At 35.3% G+C, this 14,970-nt stretch overlaps 2 protein-coding genes across 3 annotated transcripts; both read right to left on the reverse strand.

The window, feature by feature from the left end:
- Positions 1–1,651: 1,651 nt before the first annotated feature.
- Positions 1,652–5,164, reverse strand: LOC130730577 (V-type proton ATPase subunit F-like). Its single transcript, XM_057582624.1, has 5 exons — positions 5,015–5,164; positions 3,542–3,622; positions 2,807–2,888; positions 2,304–2,386; positions 1,652–2,039 (listed from the first exon to the last, which is right to left on the reverse strand). Exons 2-5 carry the CDS (start codon positions 3,602–3,604, stop codon positions 1,875–1,877), a joined length of 393 nt encoding a protein of 130 aa, XP_057438607.1. The 5' UTR covers positions 3,605–3,622; positions 5,015–5,164; the 3' UTR covers positions 1,652–1,874.
- A 1,710-nt stretch (positions 5,165–6,874) lies between these two features.
- On the reverse strand, positions 6,875–14,644 carry LOC130730578 (histone acetyltransferase GCN5). 2 transcript variants are annotated; one of them, XM_057582625.1, is made up of 13 exons: positions 14,011–14,644; positions 13,669–13,733; positions 12,754–12,834; positions 11,527–11,595; positions 10,895–11,063; positions 10,282–10,325; positions 9,892–9,991; positions 8,883–8,951; positions 8,520–8,568; positions 7,897–8,015; positions 7,606–7,699; positions 7,285–7,426; positions 6,875–7,184 (listed from the first exon to the last, which is right to left on the reverse strand). In XM_057582625.1, exons 1-13 carry the CDS (start codon positions 14,566–14,568, stop codon positions 7,121–7,123), a joined length of 1,623 nt encoding a protein of 540 aa, XP_057438608.1. In that variant the 5' UTR covers positions 14,569–14,644; the 3' UTR covers positions 6,875–7,120. The 2 variants fall into 2 exon arrangements, with proteins under 2 accessions (XP_057438608.1, XP_057438609.1); XM_057582626.1 differs by having other exon boundaries at positions 6,875–7,179; positions 7,280–7,426.
- Between the last annotated feature and the right edge of the window lie 326 nt (positions 14,645–14,970).

A 14,970-nucleotide genomic window follows, 5' to 3' on the forward strand; every position in this document is an offset into this window, starting at 1 on the left:
TATTTTTGATGTGAGGAAAAGAAGTAATAAGATTTTAAAATTTGAGGCATTGACTCAAGTTCGCGTGGGAGCAGGGTGCTTGGAAGCTCCTTTGCGAATCGAATTTGTAATGATTTGGTGCAGGCCATTGCAGATCCAGATAGTGCTCGAGTTCATGTTCACTGCGCCGTAATCACAGAAATTCAGCGCATGTTGAAGTGGAGATGGCGGGTTGAGCTTTGTTGGGTTCCTCGGGAGTGCAATTTCACGGCGGACTGGTTGGCGAAGCGTGGGTCTCTCCTTACTTCTCCGGGTTTCATAGCATAGAGCGTCCTCCTCCAGGATTTGAAGTTCTTCTTTTGAAGGACTCTCTTAGCGTAATTTAGTTTCTTTGTTTTGTTGGCACTTTTTCGATGTATAAAAAAAAATCGAATAAAGGGAGTCTTAAAGATTTCTTATTTGACATGACTAGAGGGAAGATGCTAGTGTTAGTATTGAGCATTCCAAAACCATCAACCCTGAAGAGATCACAAGCCAAGCAGATATTCTCATATGTGCTGCTGACCATCCAAACTTGGATAGGACTTAGGAGGGGATAAAAGATGGTGTTGTAGTTATCGATGTTGGATTCAACAAAGTAGAGGTGAGTACATAATTTCACCAACTTGTTTACAGTATGCTACTTGAAAAGGGGCGGTTCCCCCCCCCCCCCCCAAGTGTTCTAAAGTTTGAGTGATTGCAACAGGATCCATATAACGATGGAGTTTATACAAGGGTTGGAGATGTTTGTTATGAAGAAGTCAAAGAAGTTGCCTCTGCTATTACACCGGTTCCGGGAGGAACAGGCCCTATGACCATAGCAATGCTTCTCCAAAATACGCTCCACGCTGCAAAAGAGACTCACAAATTCAAATTACTGTATACCTGCCATCAAGTTTTGTTTTGGAAGTCTTGAATTTTGGTTTTATTTCATGAGAATCCATCTACTTTCTCACAAGTTGAAGTTTTAATTTAATGACACATTTTTAATTCATGGTTTGATTTGTGCCATTTATAGTGCAAATATGTGCAGGGGCAGTTAGTACTTGCTTATTTTATAAAAGGTAAACTCAATATGTTATAATATATATGGTCAAATATGTTTTTTATCCCTTACTTTTACACTTGAATCTAAACTGGTCCTTGGAAAAAAATTGCTTTAAAATGTTATTGATTCATCTTTTCACAGTGATGTTTTACTTATGTTGAAATCAATATCCACTCTTCTGCTTCTTCTTTTTATCTTTTGTTTTGATGGATTTTTGGTATCATCATTTACATTTGACCTCACTTATTCGACTACATAAAGCTTTTTTAAAAGGACATGCATATGTGTGTGATATAAATTGAGTGCAATGAACAAATTTCTTTTTTGAACTTCGAACAAACTTTCTTCTCAATTCATAACAATTTTGTTTACTTTTCATCTCGAAGTAAATGTTAACCTCTGTTTAGACTAGTGCCAATAGATATCTAACCATAGTTTATGTCACATAAGGTGTGTTTGGATTTTCGTTAGTAACAGTTAAAAGTACTTTAGCTGAAAGCATCTCTCATTGAAGAAAATCCAAACACAAGCATAATATACCTGAAGAGGCGCTCTTAATTTTGTTTTATCTACCGTATAGCTAAATGACTCAATAGTAACATTGTTCTTTATTTAAAAAAAATTAAATCCAATGTAATAGGGCTAAAGAAGAAGCACATATTCCAAACTCCGTTTAGGAAGCAAAAAATGATAGTAATTTACCATCTGGCTGTATCATATAGCAGAATTTATTCAAAGAATCACCATAAAGCTAATATTTGAGCCAGTTGTGAATGAACTTCACTCATGCAAGTCTAAAAACAGAAGCTTAGCGTCTCCCAGAAGCCACAGATTCAGAAGAGAAGAGGTTCTTCACTCGTGAAAGAACTGAATCTTGTGCAGGATCATAAGGGTGGTCTTTGGAGGGAATCTCCAATATTGCAGGAACAGGCTTGTTGTAGCTATCAACTAGAAACCTTATCATATTTGCAACCTGCATAATGAAACAGTAACACCATTGAATTTTCAAAATTTTCATGAGGGGAGCAGGGGCAGATTTCTTGTAATAAGGCAATCACTGTATGCTTATTTTGGCACAATGAGAATGGTTTTGGAAGTTTCATTAACAAATATGCTGATCATTTTGATTCAGCAATGAACAGCAGTTTTGGTTTGAAATACATAGCATAACAGCCCAAGGCATTTATAGTTTTTTATACTAATAAAAAATAAATCAAAGGATACATGAGTAACTTACATATTGACTTATCAACACTATTGCAATATCTTCCCTTGTTGTGAACTCTTTGAATGCATCTTCAATTTGTTTGACAGTTGTTTCTGAAAATGACAACCCAAGAGAAATAACAAAATAAGCACAGTATGGTACTAACATTACTACCAATTGAAATTTTCAACAACAGAGAAGAAAGTCATTTTTCTGAATAAAAAGGCAAAGAAGAGGAGGTTGGCAACCAGTGTACTTAATAAGACTTAATAAATAGAAATCTCTTTTAACATTGAAGAAGGAAGAGAACCGCCTATACTTGCATAGCCGATCCCAAGCCCGGGTGAAGGATGAGGGTTGTGTTAGGCATTCGGTAGCCAACGTAAAACTAGTTGATCTCTTTAATATGGATAAAACACTACTATTTAAGAAGGAAGAGAATCACCGAATTTAATGCACAAATTACTCAATCACAATCTGAAATCAGTAAGTATATAATTTTTTTAAAAAGAAATGGAAGAACAGTGACATACTTGAATCCACAATGAGATAATTTGTCTTCCTTCGCAAGTCAACATTACCCACTCCAGCCAGCAGAAACCCAACCACAGTGTCCTGTGTAACAGTTCATACTGTTGTTGTTAGGCTTCAGTATATATCTAAGATATTTAAAATCAGAGCACACTGTCAGAAAAATACTGAAATAGGATACAGTGATGAATGTATGAGACATTCATTTCTTGATTTGTCTAGGTCTAGGCTGGCGAATGATGATATATATTCATATATCTAATAAAATCACGAATAATCATCTCCATCTTCACATCATTGCTAACTTGAATCATATTAGCTAAGGATAGCATCATGTATGATTAATACAACCAGAAATTAGGAGACTGTCAAATTTAAGTTTATGAAACTTTAATGTGTTCCCATGATATTTTTTGCAAATCATCTGATGCTCATCAACCCAACAAATTTGATTTCGAAACAGGCTCATCTCAACAAAGACTGATAACAAAAATCAAAAATTGAATTTCTCTTCTACTTCCTGAAAAATTAAAAATATATACTTTTCCTTTGGTAGAAACAATAGAAATGACAACTTGAACCCATGACTGTCATCCAAGCCCCTACCCAACCTCCGTAACTAAGCCAGAAGGATGGCTTACACAGTTACACATTAAACATTGGAGGATAGAGAACCAAAGAAAAGTTGCAACAAAAATCATTCAGGCCTTCTAAAGTCACAGAAATGTCATTCTTACCTCATCTGCAATCATAGCAATGAGTGCGGAATTATTTGTCCGAATTTGAGCTTTGTTGGCCATTTAATTTGAGTGATGGTGCTAAACAAGACAAAGGAGGGAAGATAAAGAAAAGATATAATAATCAGTATTAGAATATACATAATATGTTTAGTAAAGAGAAGTTCAGAAATGGACAGTAAAGCCTTTGACGAAACAAAAGATGCAACCGCACAAAACTGAGCATCTTATAATATTTAAAAACATGCAGTGCAAGGAAAAAACCTAATATCAGATGTTTTTATACATAATCAGCTCTAGGCCTTAGCAGACAAGTGCTGAACACAGCCAGAAGGCAGTACTTTGAATTCTAACTATGGAGTGTTGAGAGTCATGGCAACAGGCAACAGCCACATAGAATATTGGGAGAAAGTGAAAGGAGAATCTAAAATTTAATGAATGAATATGCTGTGTAGAAGAAGCCAATCATGTGGCAAATATAGAGCATGAGAAAGTAACTACATAATAACCAACCTATAGAGTATTGACCAAGGAAACTAATCTAATTTCTCACCAAGCTAACCAACATCTAATCACACTCCAGCTCTGGTAATAACCACTAATACATCCTTAACTATGTCATTGTCACCTCATAATCCTTCATCTATTTTGGCTTAATCCTACTGAGCTTAGCTCTAATTTGTGGCATTGACTCCATTACAATTTCTGCATCTTCCTTTTCATCAATGCTTCGCACTTTTCCATTCGCATCAATCTCCATGACCATGGCATTTGTCCCAACCAGATTGCGGATCAGTAGGCTTCCTTTGCATACTACAGATTAGTAAATCTAACATCTATGTTTGAAACCTGGTAGTAGCATTCCATGCTGGGGCCAGAAGTTCCATGAATCCAAATCACAGTTTTAGTACGACTTCTCATGTTTTCTCAATTCTCTGCCCCGGCTCTTCCATATTTCTTCGCACATAATTCTAACTAACAAGGACTTGCAGTAAACTTAATAACTCAAGTATATGAATGTTGTTAGAAACCTCAATGTCAATGAAATAAGCAATTAATTGAGACAAATTGCACAACTTAATGTGATCTCTCCAAACAACCAAACAGAACATATTTATATTTAACTAAATAACCTATTGAGTTATGAACAAAATGCATCAACATCATGAGAAAAACACATTGAATCTACAAAGACGAAACCAAAATGATAATGGAACAAAATCTAAAACATATTTAAAAAAAAAGGTTTTTTGAAATCTGGGTTTATTTACATTCTAGTTATAGTGCCATACTGAATCTGAAACAAAACCTATGAGATAACTTTACAATCAAACGCGAGATGAACAATAAAAAGGATAAAAATTGTCGCAAATCATTGGCTTCAGCTACTGATTTGTTCATCGAAGACACGGAATCTACATAATCAAAATTCAAACATCACATGAATGGAAACGAATGTAGAATGAAGCTTACCGAATGAAGAATGTTGAAATCTGAGAGCAGCAACTTGATGGGAGGTGGTTTGCTGGTTCTTGTGATTCTGACAACAAGATGTTTGATTGAATAGATAGATAGATAGATCAATTACATCCAATAAGACTTTTATTTTTTATTTAAAAAAATATTTATATTTAAAATTGTTAGTAAGATATTATTTTAAATATTTTTGATACAATTTTTTTTTAAAAAAAAGGACATGTATTTATGATTAAATTAGAATGAAAACTGGATCGTACTCCCTGAGCGGCCTATCCAGCATCTAGAGGTATCGAGCAAAGTCCATCGGCCCAATAAAGAGACATGCCGACCAATTTAGGAAAAACATCAAGGTTCATTCTTCACTTTAGCTTATGGAACACATATACACATTACAACTCGAGCTAACATGCTCTAAACCACCAACAAACATGACAGCTGCCCTAAAATCGGGAAGTAAAACAGCAGGAAAAATACTAAACAATACATCAATGAAATTTGAAATACAAAGGGTGGATCAGATGGTCCACATGTCCCGCTCGCATATTCCAACTTTGTTAATTTTTTTCTTGATAGAGATGATTAGCATCACATAGCTCTGCTAGTACGCTTCATAGAATCAAACCTTTAATCGTGTGATGACAATCTAAACTTCAGAGGAGATAGCCAGATAGACTAATTGTAAGTGGCAATGGCTCCGAGACGAGTCTGCATATGGCTAATGGCCGCAGACGACAGTGAAGTGGTTGAGAGTGGTGTAGCAGGCTGCAGTTTCGAGGGAGGTATGTGCGGGTATGACAATGTAATATTGAATTACTCATACATGATACATACACTTATATATATACCATGATGTGTATTTTTATGTGGATAGCCAAAATACCTGAAACCCGTTCTTATGCTTATGAAAAATATGAATGAAGCTGAAATCATTTACATTTAAGTCAATGTTATTTTTTTTAAAAGCAAAATCATATATTGATTAGGATAGAGACAAACAGAAAACCCTGCTCAAAGAGATCAAATTATCCTGCAGAAAGAGTGTGATAACTCAAAGGAAACCAAACCAACCAACTCCCAACAAAGAAAAGAACAGCAAAAACTCTAAATCCAACCAGAAGGCCATAAAAAGCCTCCACTGCTAAGAGCTCCAAAACTTAAAAAGATAAAATAGTCCCATAAGCCAATGTCAACAAGACCCAGTTGCTAAACCAAAATTCCCAACTTTTGTTATTTTCTCCTAATAATCATTTCTTTCATTTTACTGCATAAGAATTATATTGTAATTAAAACATCAGTGGCATGAAGAAAAAAAATTGAAACTCAGTGTTGTATCATAAATGTGAAAGGTAATTTGTATATAAAATAAAGACTCAAATTAATATGAGAATGATGAATAATTGAAAAAAAAATCCATCGGCAAGTACACCCAATAAATTAACATTGCTCCCTTCAGCTCAGCTCAAGTGGTAAAAGTTCGAAATACAAGCTTCAAGTGTAGGGTTCAAACCTTACCAACCCAACCCCCACTCCAACTCTCTCATACCATGTAAAAAAATTAACATTTCAATAACAAAGTGTAGAGGTGAAAGTGATAGATTGCTATAAAATGTAAATAGTACAAGGGTCTTGGATTGCTTTTCTCGTTATATCTTGTACCGAATCTACATGAGAGAATTGTTCACATGATCATGATTTTCATTTATCAATTCAATCTTTTTGTTCTCGAAAAAAATAGATTGCTATAATATGTAGAGGTCATAGCTTTATATACCACATCAAAATTGATTATATACGAAGAGGATAGAATGCGCTACGGAGCCCAATCATGAAGCTAAGAAGCTAAGCAAGATAGAATAAGGAAATTTGGTTCTAATACTCTAGACATAGTTGAATTAATTATAAGGGACACAATTACAAGGCTATGTTTGGATATTCATTGACACTATAAGCCCTGGAATCCCTCGAAGATAAAAATGAACAAAACTTGTTTAACAGATTGATATGGAAGTTCATTAGCGTTGCAACTAGTATCCAAACACTATAAATACACAGGTAATGACAACAGGAAGCAAGCAGAGCACGCGTCTGTTGAAGTGTCCCCTACTGAATTTTGGGGCCAGACTGTAGGCCAGCTGTCACTTTGCTTTGGAAGTGAGCTTCTAGCCTGCAAAAATTATATATGGATTAAACAGAAGGTTAGGTATCGACCAAAAAAAAAACAAAAGGTAAGGGATAAAAATGAACATGAGGTTGAAGCACCATGCCTTGAAGCACATTTGTAATAAATGGTTTCTGGAGAATTATAGGTGCGTGCATTCGCAAACATTCTTCTGACATCCGCAACAAACATCTCAAATGTAACATAATATTGTTCTGACTCCACCCTCTTGCTCATTGTCTTCAAATCTGCGCTCAAAATTACAAATATGTTATAGACTTTCTTTTCATGGTTGCTTGCTGTGTTATTAACCTTCTAGGTAACTTAAGCTGTTAGTATAGATGAGTGTATGTATGTGTGTTTCAAAAACATTGTGGGAAGTGCATCAAGTGAAAGCATGCGAAATGTGATAATGGATCCTTCTTACCCATTGGATCTTTGATTATGTCATAATAATCAGGAACATCCCGTCCATCAACTGGTTCCTTGAATGGCCAAGCATCAGCATGATCGTGCATTGACTGTTCAAAAGAAATATCTGATTATAAACAATTGATTTATCCACCACGTAACTTCTATTTTTCAAGCATATTTTTAATATGATTTTCTATGAATAAGGATCTAATTATCAATCCCTTTGCAATTTCAATCATTATACTGGAAAATGTTTGATTGAATGAAAATTAATGTCAAGGTGAAGAAAATCTGAGTAACTTGCCTTTAGAAGTGAACGCATAAATGCAGTCAAATGTTTTTGATTTGTAGCATTGTCAGTACAGCCACTTAAACTTCTGAATCGTGAATGACCCCACTGATCAGGAGTCCATCCAGCCTCTCCTGTTATTGCATTCCACCATTCATTATAAACATTAATCAGGAAATTACCAGAAAATTCAAAAGTAAATCATCTCAGTCATAAAGACATTACGGATTTACAGGTCAATTTTCTCCAACAATGCAGTTTATGCACAAACCTCTTATGCTACGAATTGGATGGGAGGTAAGGAGGGGGCACAGATAGTAAAAGAGACTTAACCCTAGTTTAGAAGATTCTAATGAGGGTAATAGAATGGAAAGTGGAAGATGTGAAAAGAGACTTAACCCTGGTCGGTATACAATAGTAAGTTGTCCTTAACAATAGATAGCAAAAAGGTCACAGACACTCTAAGGTCTTAGACGGGAGGTAGACAACTCAATATACAAGGAAAAGTTAACTAATCTAAAAAAAAGACCAAAAAATTGACACACAGCCATATTTGAAGACAGGTAATACATAATTTTCCCACAGGCGCAGAAAACATTGATAAGTTGTTAAACTGAGATGGAGAATTAGTTACTTACTCAAGCCAGGGATATCATCAATAATTTTTTTAGGAACGCCCGCTTCTTTCTGCATATGGTGTTTGATCAGGAGAGGAAAAAATTAATATCCATCCGCTTTCTAATTTTACCAATATATGAACATGAAGTAGAATGTAACTTTGGCCAAAAGAGTGATGATTCTCTCCCTAGCCTTTCATATTGCGAAGGAACGTACATATATGATATATGGCATCTTAGAAGTGCAGTTGAATTGTGCAAATATGACGAATGCAGTATAAATTGAGTTGATAATTAAAACCAAATTTAACAAAAATAACTTGATACAGGAAAACAAATGCTGTACAGGAATGAGAAACAAGAAAAATCGAGAATGCCTTGTACCTTCTGAAAATCAATTCCAGCATAAACAATGTGACAGTTGGATAGTTCTCTGATCTTTTCATCAATTGCCTACAGTTATAACCAATAATGAATAATCACATCATGAAATGGGAAAATATGTTATTAATGAATGGCAAGTTAAAGATATATAAGCTATAAGGTAACCAGAAGCAACTCATCAGATATAAACATAGTTAATTTATTCAAAAATATATAAATGACTGAAAATATAACCCAAAAAGGTCTTTTATTTTTCTTGTATGGGTTGTGTTGAGCTTTTGCGTTAGCGTTAACCTTACCTAGTCTCTTGGCCAAGCCTGGACAAGGTGAAACCTACTTATCATGCCTTAATTTTCGCAAAATTTCCAGTCTAACTTGCTGATAAATTTCTATTTGATGATTTGCTCTCCAAAATTTAATGAGATGTAAAACTTTACTACCATAACTTTTGGGGTGAAAAACCCTTTATATGCAAAAGAAATAGGACTTTAGCAACATAAACTAACTATATAATGAAATTCAGTTCTACACAATCATGATGGACAGAAAGTATTGCATATCAAGTGTGACAGATAAATTCCTAGTTCTAGAGTAATTTTATTCCAACAGCTGCATGGGAGTTAATAAGTATTTATCTTGCCAAGGTCACATTTTATCATGGTTCCCAGCTGCAAAGTTTTTACAACCCCTTACACACCCTTTGCAATATGTTTGCATATGTGGCTGAAAGAAAACTTGTAGCAAACAGAAAAAGGAGACCTGTTTTACTGGAAAGAAACACCCTATTTAAGAACACATAGTGGCAAAGGCTTGATTATTGTTACTGTTGTTAAAAACCCAATTTAAGTGAATTAGGTTAAGGCTAATTTATATTTAATTATTTATTGAGCAATATATTAAAACTTTTATTAAGAAAGTTCATCAGTGTATCCTATCATGCACTAATTTAAGAGTATCTGAAATAAGCCAAAGTAAAACTAAAAAAATTAGCAAATAGAAACTATCTTACCTGCCTTTGACGACGGATCATGGTGGACAAATCAGTGTAAGGGAGCTTTTGATCAATCTTGCATTCCATGAGAATTCCTCCATCATAGTCCTTTATATAACTGAAATTACAATTACCGAATTAACTATAGGTAGTATACAAGAATACAATAACATAAATAAATAGTGCATCATGAAACTATTATTCTATGGGGTAAAAATCCAAGAATCCCAGCATATGGTACTTTACAACTTCACAGCCCTAACAATCAAATATAAATATAACAAAATCAGAGTACAAAATTTTCAGCTCTCTTGATAAACTCAGCATCAAAATAAAATCTTAAAATGAATGACCGAGGGTGAAGTGCTACTCATAGACTTTAGACAAGAAGATTGAGTATAGCCATACCCTTGCCATCGCTCTTTCTCCAAGTGAATCTCTTTTGTAAATCCCTGTAAACAGAATCAAACATCATTGCAAGATTTGCATTAATCTAAACATTATCAAAACAACCTCCCTTGTCAGGCAGAAAATGGGTTTTTCAAACCCAGATTAGAAATTTTTCTAACATCAATACCAAAGTAATACATTTTTTTATATCCCAGAATACTGCTCCTTAGCCTCATCAACCTTTTCTTTGTAATATACATGGGTGCACCATCCCTATTGGCACAACCCAAGTGGGATATGCCAGTACACAGGTGGCACAATCCATATAGCTCTCAGCACATGTTAAAAATATGCATGCCACTTTTAGTTTTTCTTGCCACATGAACTGGTGCAATCCATGTGACAAGAGTAACATATAGGGAAGTTGTTTGAAAAATAAAAAAATGTATTATTTGTAATAAGTTAGAAAATTGCAATGTTTTTCTAAAAAAACATTTGAAAACTTAATCTCGAAACCAATAAATCTGTTTTCATAACGCAACATAGTTCTCTCACTACTGGGCAGTGGCTTATCACACAAAAGAAGCAATAGTAACCCAGATGATAAGGATCTTATATATGGATAACAAACCTGTTTGATAAAATATCCAACAGCATTATTGTCAGCATATGTGAGAAAATGTGTCAGCCCATCTTCTTCACGTGCAAACTGTTTTAAGTGATTCATCAATCTGGTACCATAACCTTTTACTTGCTCATCAGCTGTAATTGCACAGAAGGCTATCTCGCCAAACCTCTGGCTATCAATCATAGTGTAAAGCAGTATCAATACATAAATCAATATATTAAACTAAAAGGTAAAGCTTTCTTCTTTTAAGGTATCAAATATCCGTAGGCAAGAGACAAAAATAATGGAGAAAACAAGGAAAACAATACATGTACCAATTGAACATTTCAATAAAAATATCTGTCCGACTGAATCGCAGATCACTCACTTATATAAATGCTAAGAAGCATTTTTATCATTTGCAACCAAACTGCAAATTTGTACGAGACAATATAACAACATAAAACAGACAAACAACAGTTCACCTTCTTAATGAGCTAATCTGAGATGATAACTATCATAACATAACCCTTCAGTACTCAGATATTTATACAGGAGCAGTAAATCAGTAACAATTCAAAGACGGAAACACAGAAAATTTATGAGAGAGACTGCTAGAACCTGAAGAGGAAAAAAATATGGAGAAAAATTATTACCTCACATATGGACGATAAGTAATGCCTCCAACAACATGACGCCGAATGACCATTACAGACTTATGGCTCCTGCAAATTTAACATACGAAGGATTCGTGATCATAAAGACAAGACATGAGAAAACTCATGGATAGTAGGGGAAAACATGTTTGGAAGAACTAGTTTACAAAAAAGGAAAATATAGGACACAGTTCGTTTTGATGAATTCACTAGTTCACAACTATGAACTGACCGTGTGGCCATGTCTGCAAACTAAATTTTGTAAAAGAAACATCTAAATATATCAAACAACAGATACCTTCTTACAAATCAAACTTAAATCTTAAATAAAAGAACGAGAGATGATAGTGAAATAAGATGGATGATAGTGAGCGCTCCTCTTGGCAAGGTACTCCAGGATAAACAAACCAAGAGACCTCCGTTTGATAGGGCACTACTACCTTCATAAACCTAGAATGCTCTTCCAAAGTTACAGATACTCTTTGAAGAAGAGAAAGTCAATAATATTATCAACCACAATCATGCCAACCTAAAGGGTATATACAATCCAAGGATAATAAAAATTCTACATAAATCCTAATTAGATATATAATCATAAGAAAATATATATTCTTACTCTTATACTAAAGTCTAGATATCTTATTAAAGATAAATTCTTACAAATAAAAAGATAACGATATCCTAAATAACATAATTATTTACAATTACAAATCCATAGACTAAAAATAACGCAACCAACATATTTGTCATTCTTATGATCAGTTTCTCATTGTTTGGTTGCAAAGGAAGTAGAGAGATCATATATAGCTGCAAAACCTTCTGAGAGATTACAAAAACTAGAAAGAAAAAAAACAGTGCGCCCCACTGCATAAATAAATGACTCTATATTTTCACATTTCTAACTGTAAATTTCAGGGTCATAACTATATTAGGGGGGGGGGAGAGGAGGGAGGATGCCACTAAATCCAAATGTAGAAAACTTTACATTCCAAGCTAGAATCGAGTGAGTCAAGACTCAAATCTATATTCAAAGAACAAATATTTTAAGAAATGCTTGTTTTGGTTTGTATTGGGCAGTCCAAAATAATTCTCCAATATAACCTTGAAGTTTTTTTCTTTTGGATGGAGGATTAATTTTTAACCAAATCCCAAACAAACACAGACTGATTTAAGCACCATGCCAGTAAAAAATGTACAACAGGTATTTAAAAGGATTGTTGACATTACCTATCCATAACAAGTCGGACAATGTACTCCTTCGGCATATTGGGGAGTTGTCTAGCAAATATATTCTTCAATCCTATCAACCTAAGGAACAAATAACAAAGGGAAGAAAGGAACACATCAATACATTATCATTAATGATTTGTTTTGCTAATTATATAAATTGCAGAGTTTTTTACCAAAAAAAAAACTGCTGACTGAATCTCATTCAGGCAGTTCCTATGGATAAAGCATAACTTATATTCAGGGTCAGATGCAAAAAGGGCCGCAGGTTCCCTGGCCTAATAGGTGTTCACGTAAAAAGCAGGTGTTCACGTAAAAAGCATACTCTTGCACTAATTTGCATTTGGCCGCCTATTATATTTGGGACATAAAAGTAGTCATTAGGTTAATAAGGAATGTATGTTACCGGTTCTTAGGTCTACCGTCTCAATAAAAACAAATAAATACAAAGGCATACTGGAATAGACAGACAAATTAAGTAATCTGCTCAGCTTAGATAAATGTATGAAACGTTTATTGTATAAACCACAAATTTTATTTTGCTGACTTTTAGAGAAACATAATTTTGAACCTTAAAATATATAATCGACATCACATTAGTCCTCTTCTGTTAGCACCAAAATGGCCCTTCAATATCAAATGAAGACCATCAAAGTGATCATTCAAGCCCACTAAATTGATCTTTCAATAGGCTAAAATGATGATATTAATTGCCATTTAGTAACCAAGTTGATCTCTTCTATAAAAAGAGAACAAATTCAATGTCAACTACATCTTTAAATCGCTATAAGATACGTTAAACTAGTTACTCTAACAAAATGTCCCCCTCACTAGTTAATTTTTCGGCCCGCCCGTGCTTATATGCAGGATGAGTAGTGCAGGCAGGAATGATGAAGAGAAAGGAGAAATAGATACCAAATCATATGCTCATCAACACCATCATTCGAAAGGCATACAAATTTGAGCTTTCCTGCTTCCTCCTGAAAAAAATCAATAACTATACAGTCACAACCATGAACCATCACCTCAAAACAGTTTGAAACAATTTACATATTCAAATTACTTTGAATTCAAAGTGTGACAACACTATCATATAATACTTTGAATCAACATTGTAGTGACACTAGCATTAAATTCCAGCATTCTATTACCTAACTACCTTATCTTTGAGTGGTAAAACAATTCTCAAACACAGTTTTCAAATGATAATTCATCATTTCCATGGAACTAATGAAGATGGAAACAGAGAAGCTTTACCTCTTTCTTAAGACTCTCTTCCCTGGCGCTGTAAGCCCCACTAGTCTGCAAATTATCAGTGAATATCTTAGTTGCGTCCTCCTTTACCACAATGCCGGCAACGGATCCACCAGCGCCTGAAGCACCGTTAACGGCGGTTCCGGCGTCCTTGGCGGCGTCGGTGTTCTCAATTTTGACAGAGGCGGAGTGGTTATCGGACTTGAGCTTGGAGTTGCGGGGAGCGGTGGGTTTGTTGTTGAGCCTGGATGCGGTGAATGTGCGCATGGAGGATTCGTTGTCGTAGTCATCCTCCTCGTCGTCGACGACGGCGTCTTCGGAGTCTTCGTCGGAGTCGGAGTCGGCGCCGCGGGCAGAGATGCTCTCAAGGTCGTCGTTGGAGGTGAGGGCGCCGTCGCGGGTGTCGGCGGAGAAGGAGGAAGGGGGGAAGGGAGGCACGTGGTCCTCAGAGACGAGCTTGCGCTTGTGGATTGATGAGGTGGCGGAGGCGGAGGCGGAGTGCGACGGAGAAGGGGACTGTGAACTCCGAGAACGGAGGGGCCCACCGCCGTGAGTGTCCATTGTTAGGGGTTTCACTTCTTCTTTCCACTTCACTTTAATCCTTCAGATATCAAATTTGATGTGTCACGTAAAGTTGTCTTTTGTTGTCTATTACATATATACAAGATAATTACGCTTATTAAGAAAGTACATATTAATTTTAATTTATGAGTTCGACTCAGACTCGGTAGCCCAATTTCCAGCTTTCGGATGTAGCTGCCTAGATTACTTGCTTTATGCGCAATACCGTTAATCTTTAATTTATTGCGGGTTTGTGAGGCATTTGGAAATAACGGAACAATATGATTTTTAAGGACTCTTTGGTCGCTTGAGGAAACTTGGCGGAAGATTTATCATGAACATGATGATTTTATGCGGGTGTTATCTTCTCTTGTCATGCTTCACGATGGTTCTTTCATGATG

Source organism: Lotus japonicus, chromosome 1 (genome assembly GCF_012489685.1).
Source record: "Lotus japonicus ecotype B-129 chromosome 1, LjGifu_v1.2".
NCBI classification, from domain to species: Eukaryota; Viridiplantae; Streptophyta; class Magnoliopsida; order Fabales; family Fabaceae; genus Lotus; species Lotus japonicus.

What these genes read in the sequence shown, in the direction of transcription:
- LOC130730577 (XM_057582624.1), bottom strand. Translation starts at nt 3,604, where the DNA reads ATGGCCAACAAAGCTCAAATTCGGACAAATAATTCCGCACTCATTGCT. An exon ending in TTGCTATGATTGCAGATGAG is followed by an intron (nt 2,889 to 3,541) that starts GTAAGAATGACA and finishes ACTGTTACACAG; the next exon opens with GACACTGTGGTTGGGTTTCT. An exon ending in TTATCTCATTGTGGATTCAA is followed by an intron (nt 2,387 to 2,806) that starts GTATGTCACTGT and finishes TGTCATTTTCAG; the next exon opens with AAACAACTGTCAAACAAATT.
- LOC130730578 (XM_057582625.1), bottom strand. Translation starts at nt 14,568, where the DNA reads ATGGACACTCACGGCGGTGGGCCCCTCCGTTCTCGGAGTTCACAGTCC. An exon ending in AAGAGAGTCTTAAGAAAGAG is followed by an intron (nt 13,734 to 14,010) that starts GTAAAGCTTCTC and finishes GATTTTTTTCAG; the next exon opens with GAGGAAGCAGGAAAGCTCAA. An exon ending in GTCCGACTTGTTATGGATAG is followed by an intron (nt 11,596 to 12,753) that starts GTAATGTCAACA and finishes TTAAATTTGCAG; the next exon opens with GAGCCATAAGTCTGTAATGG.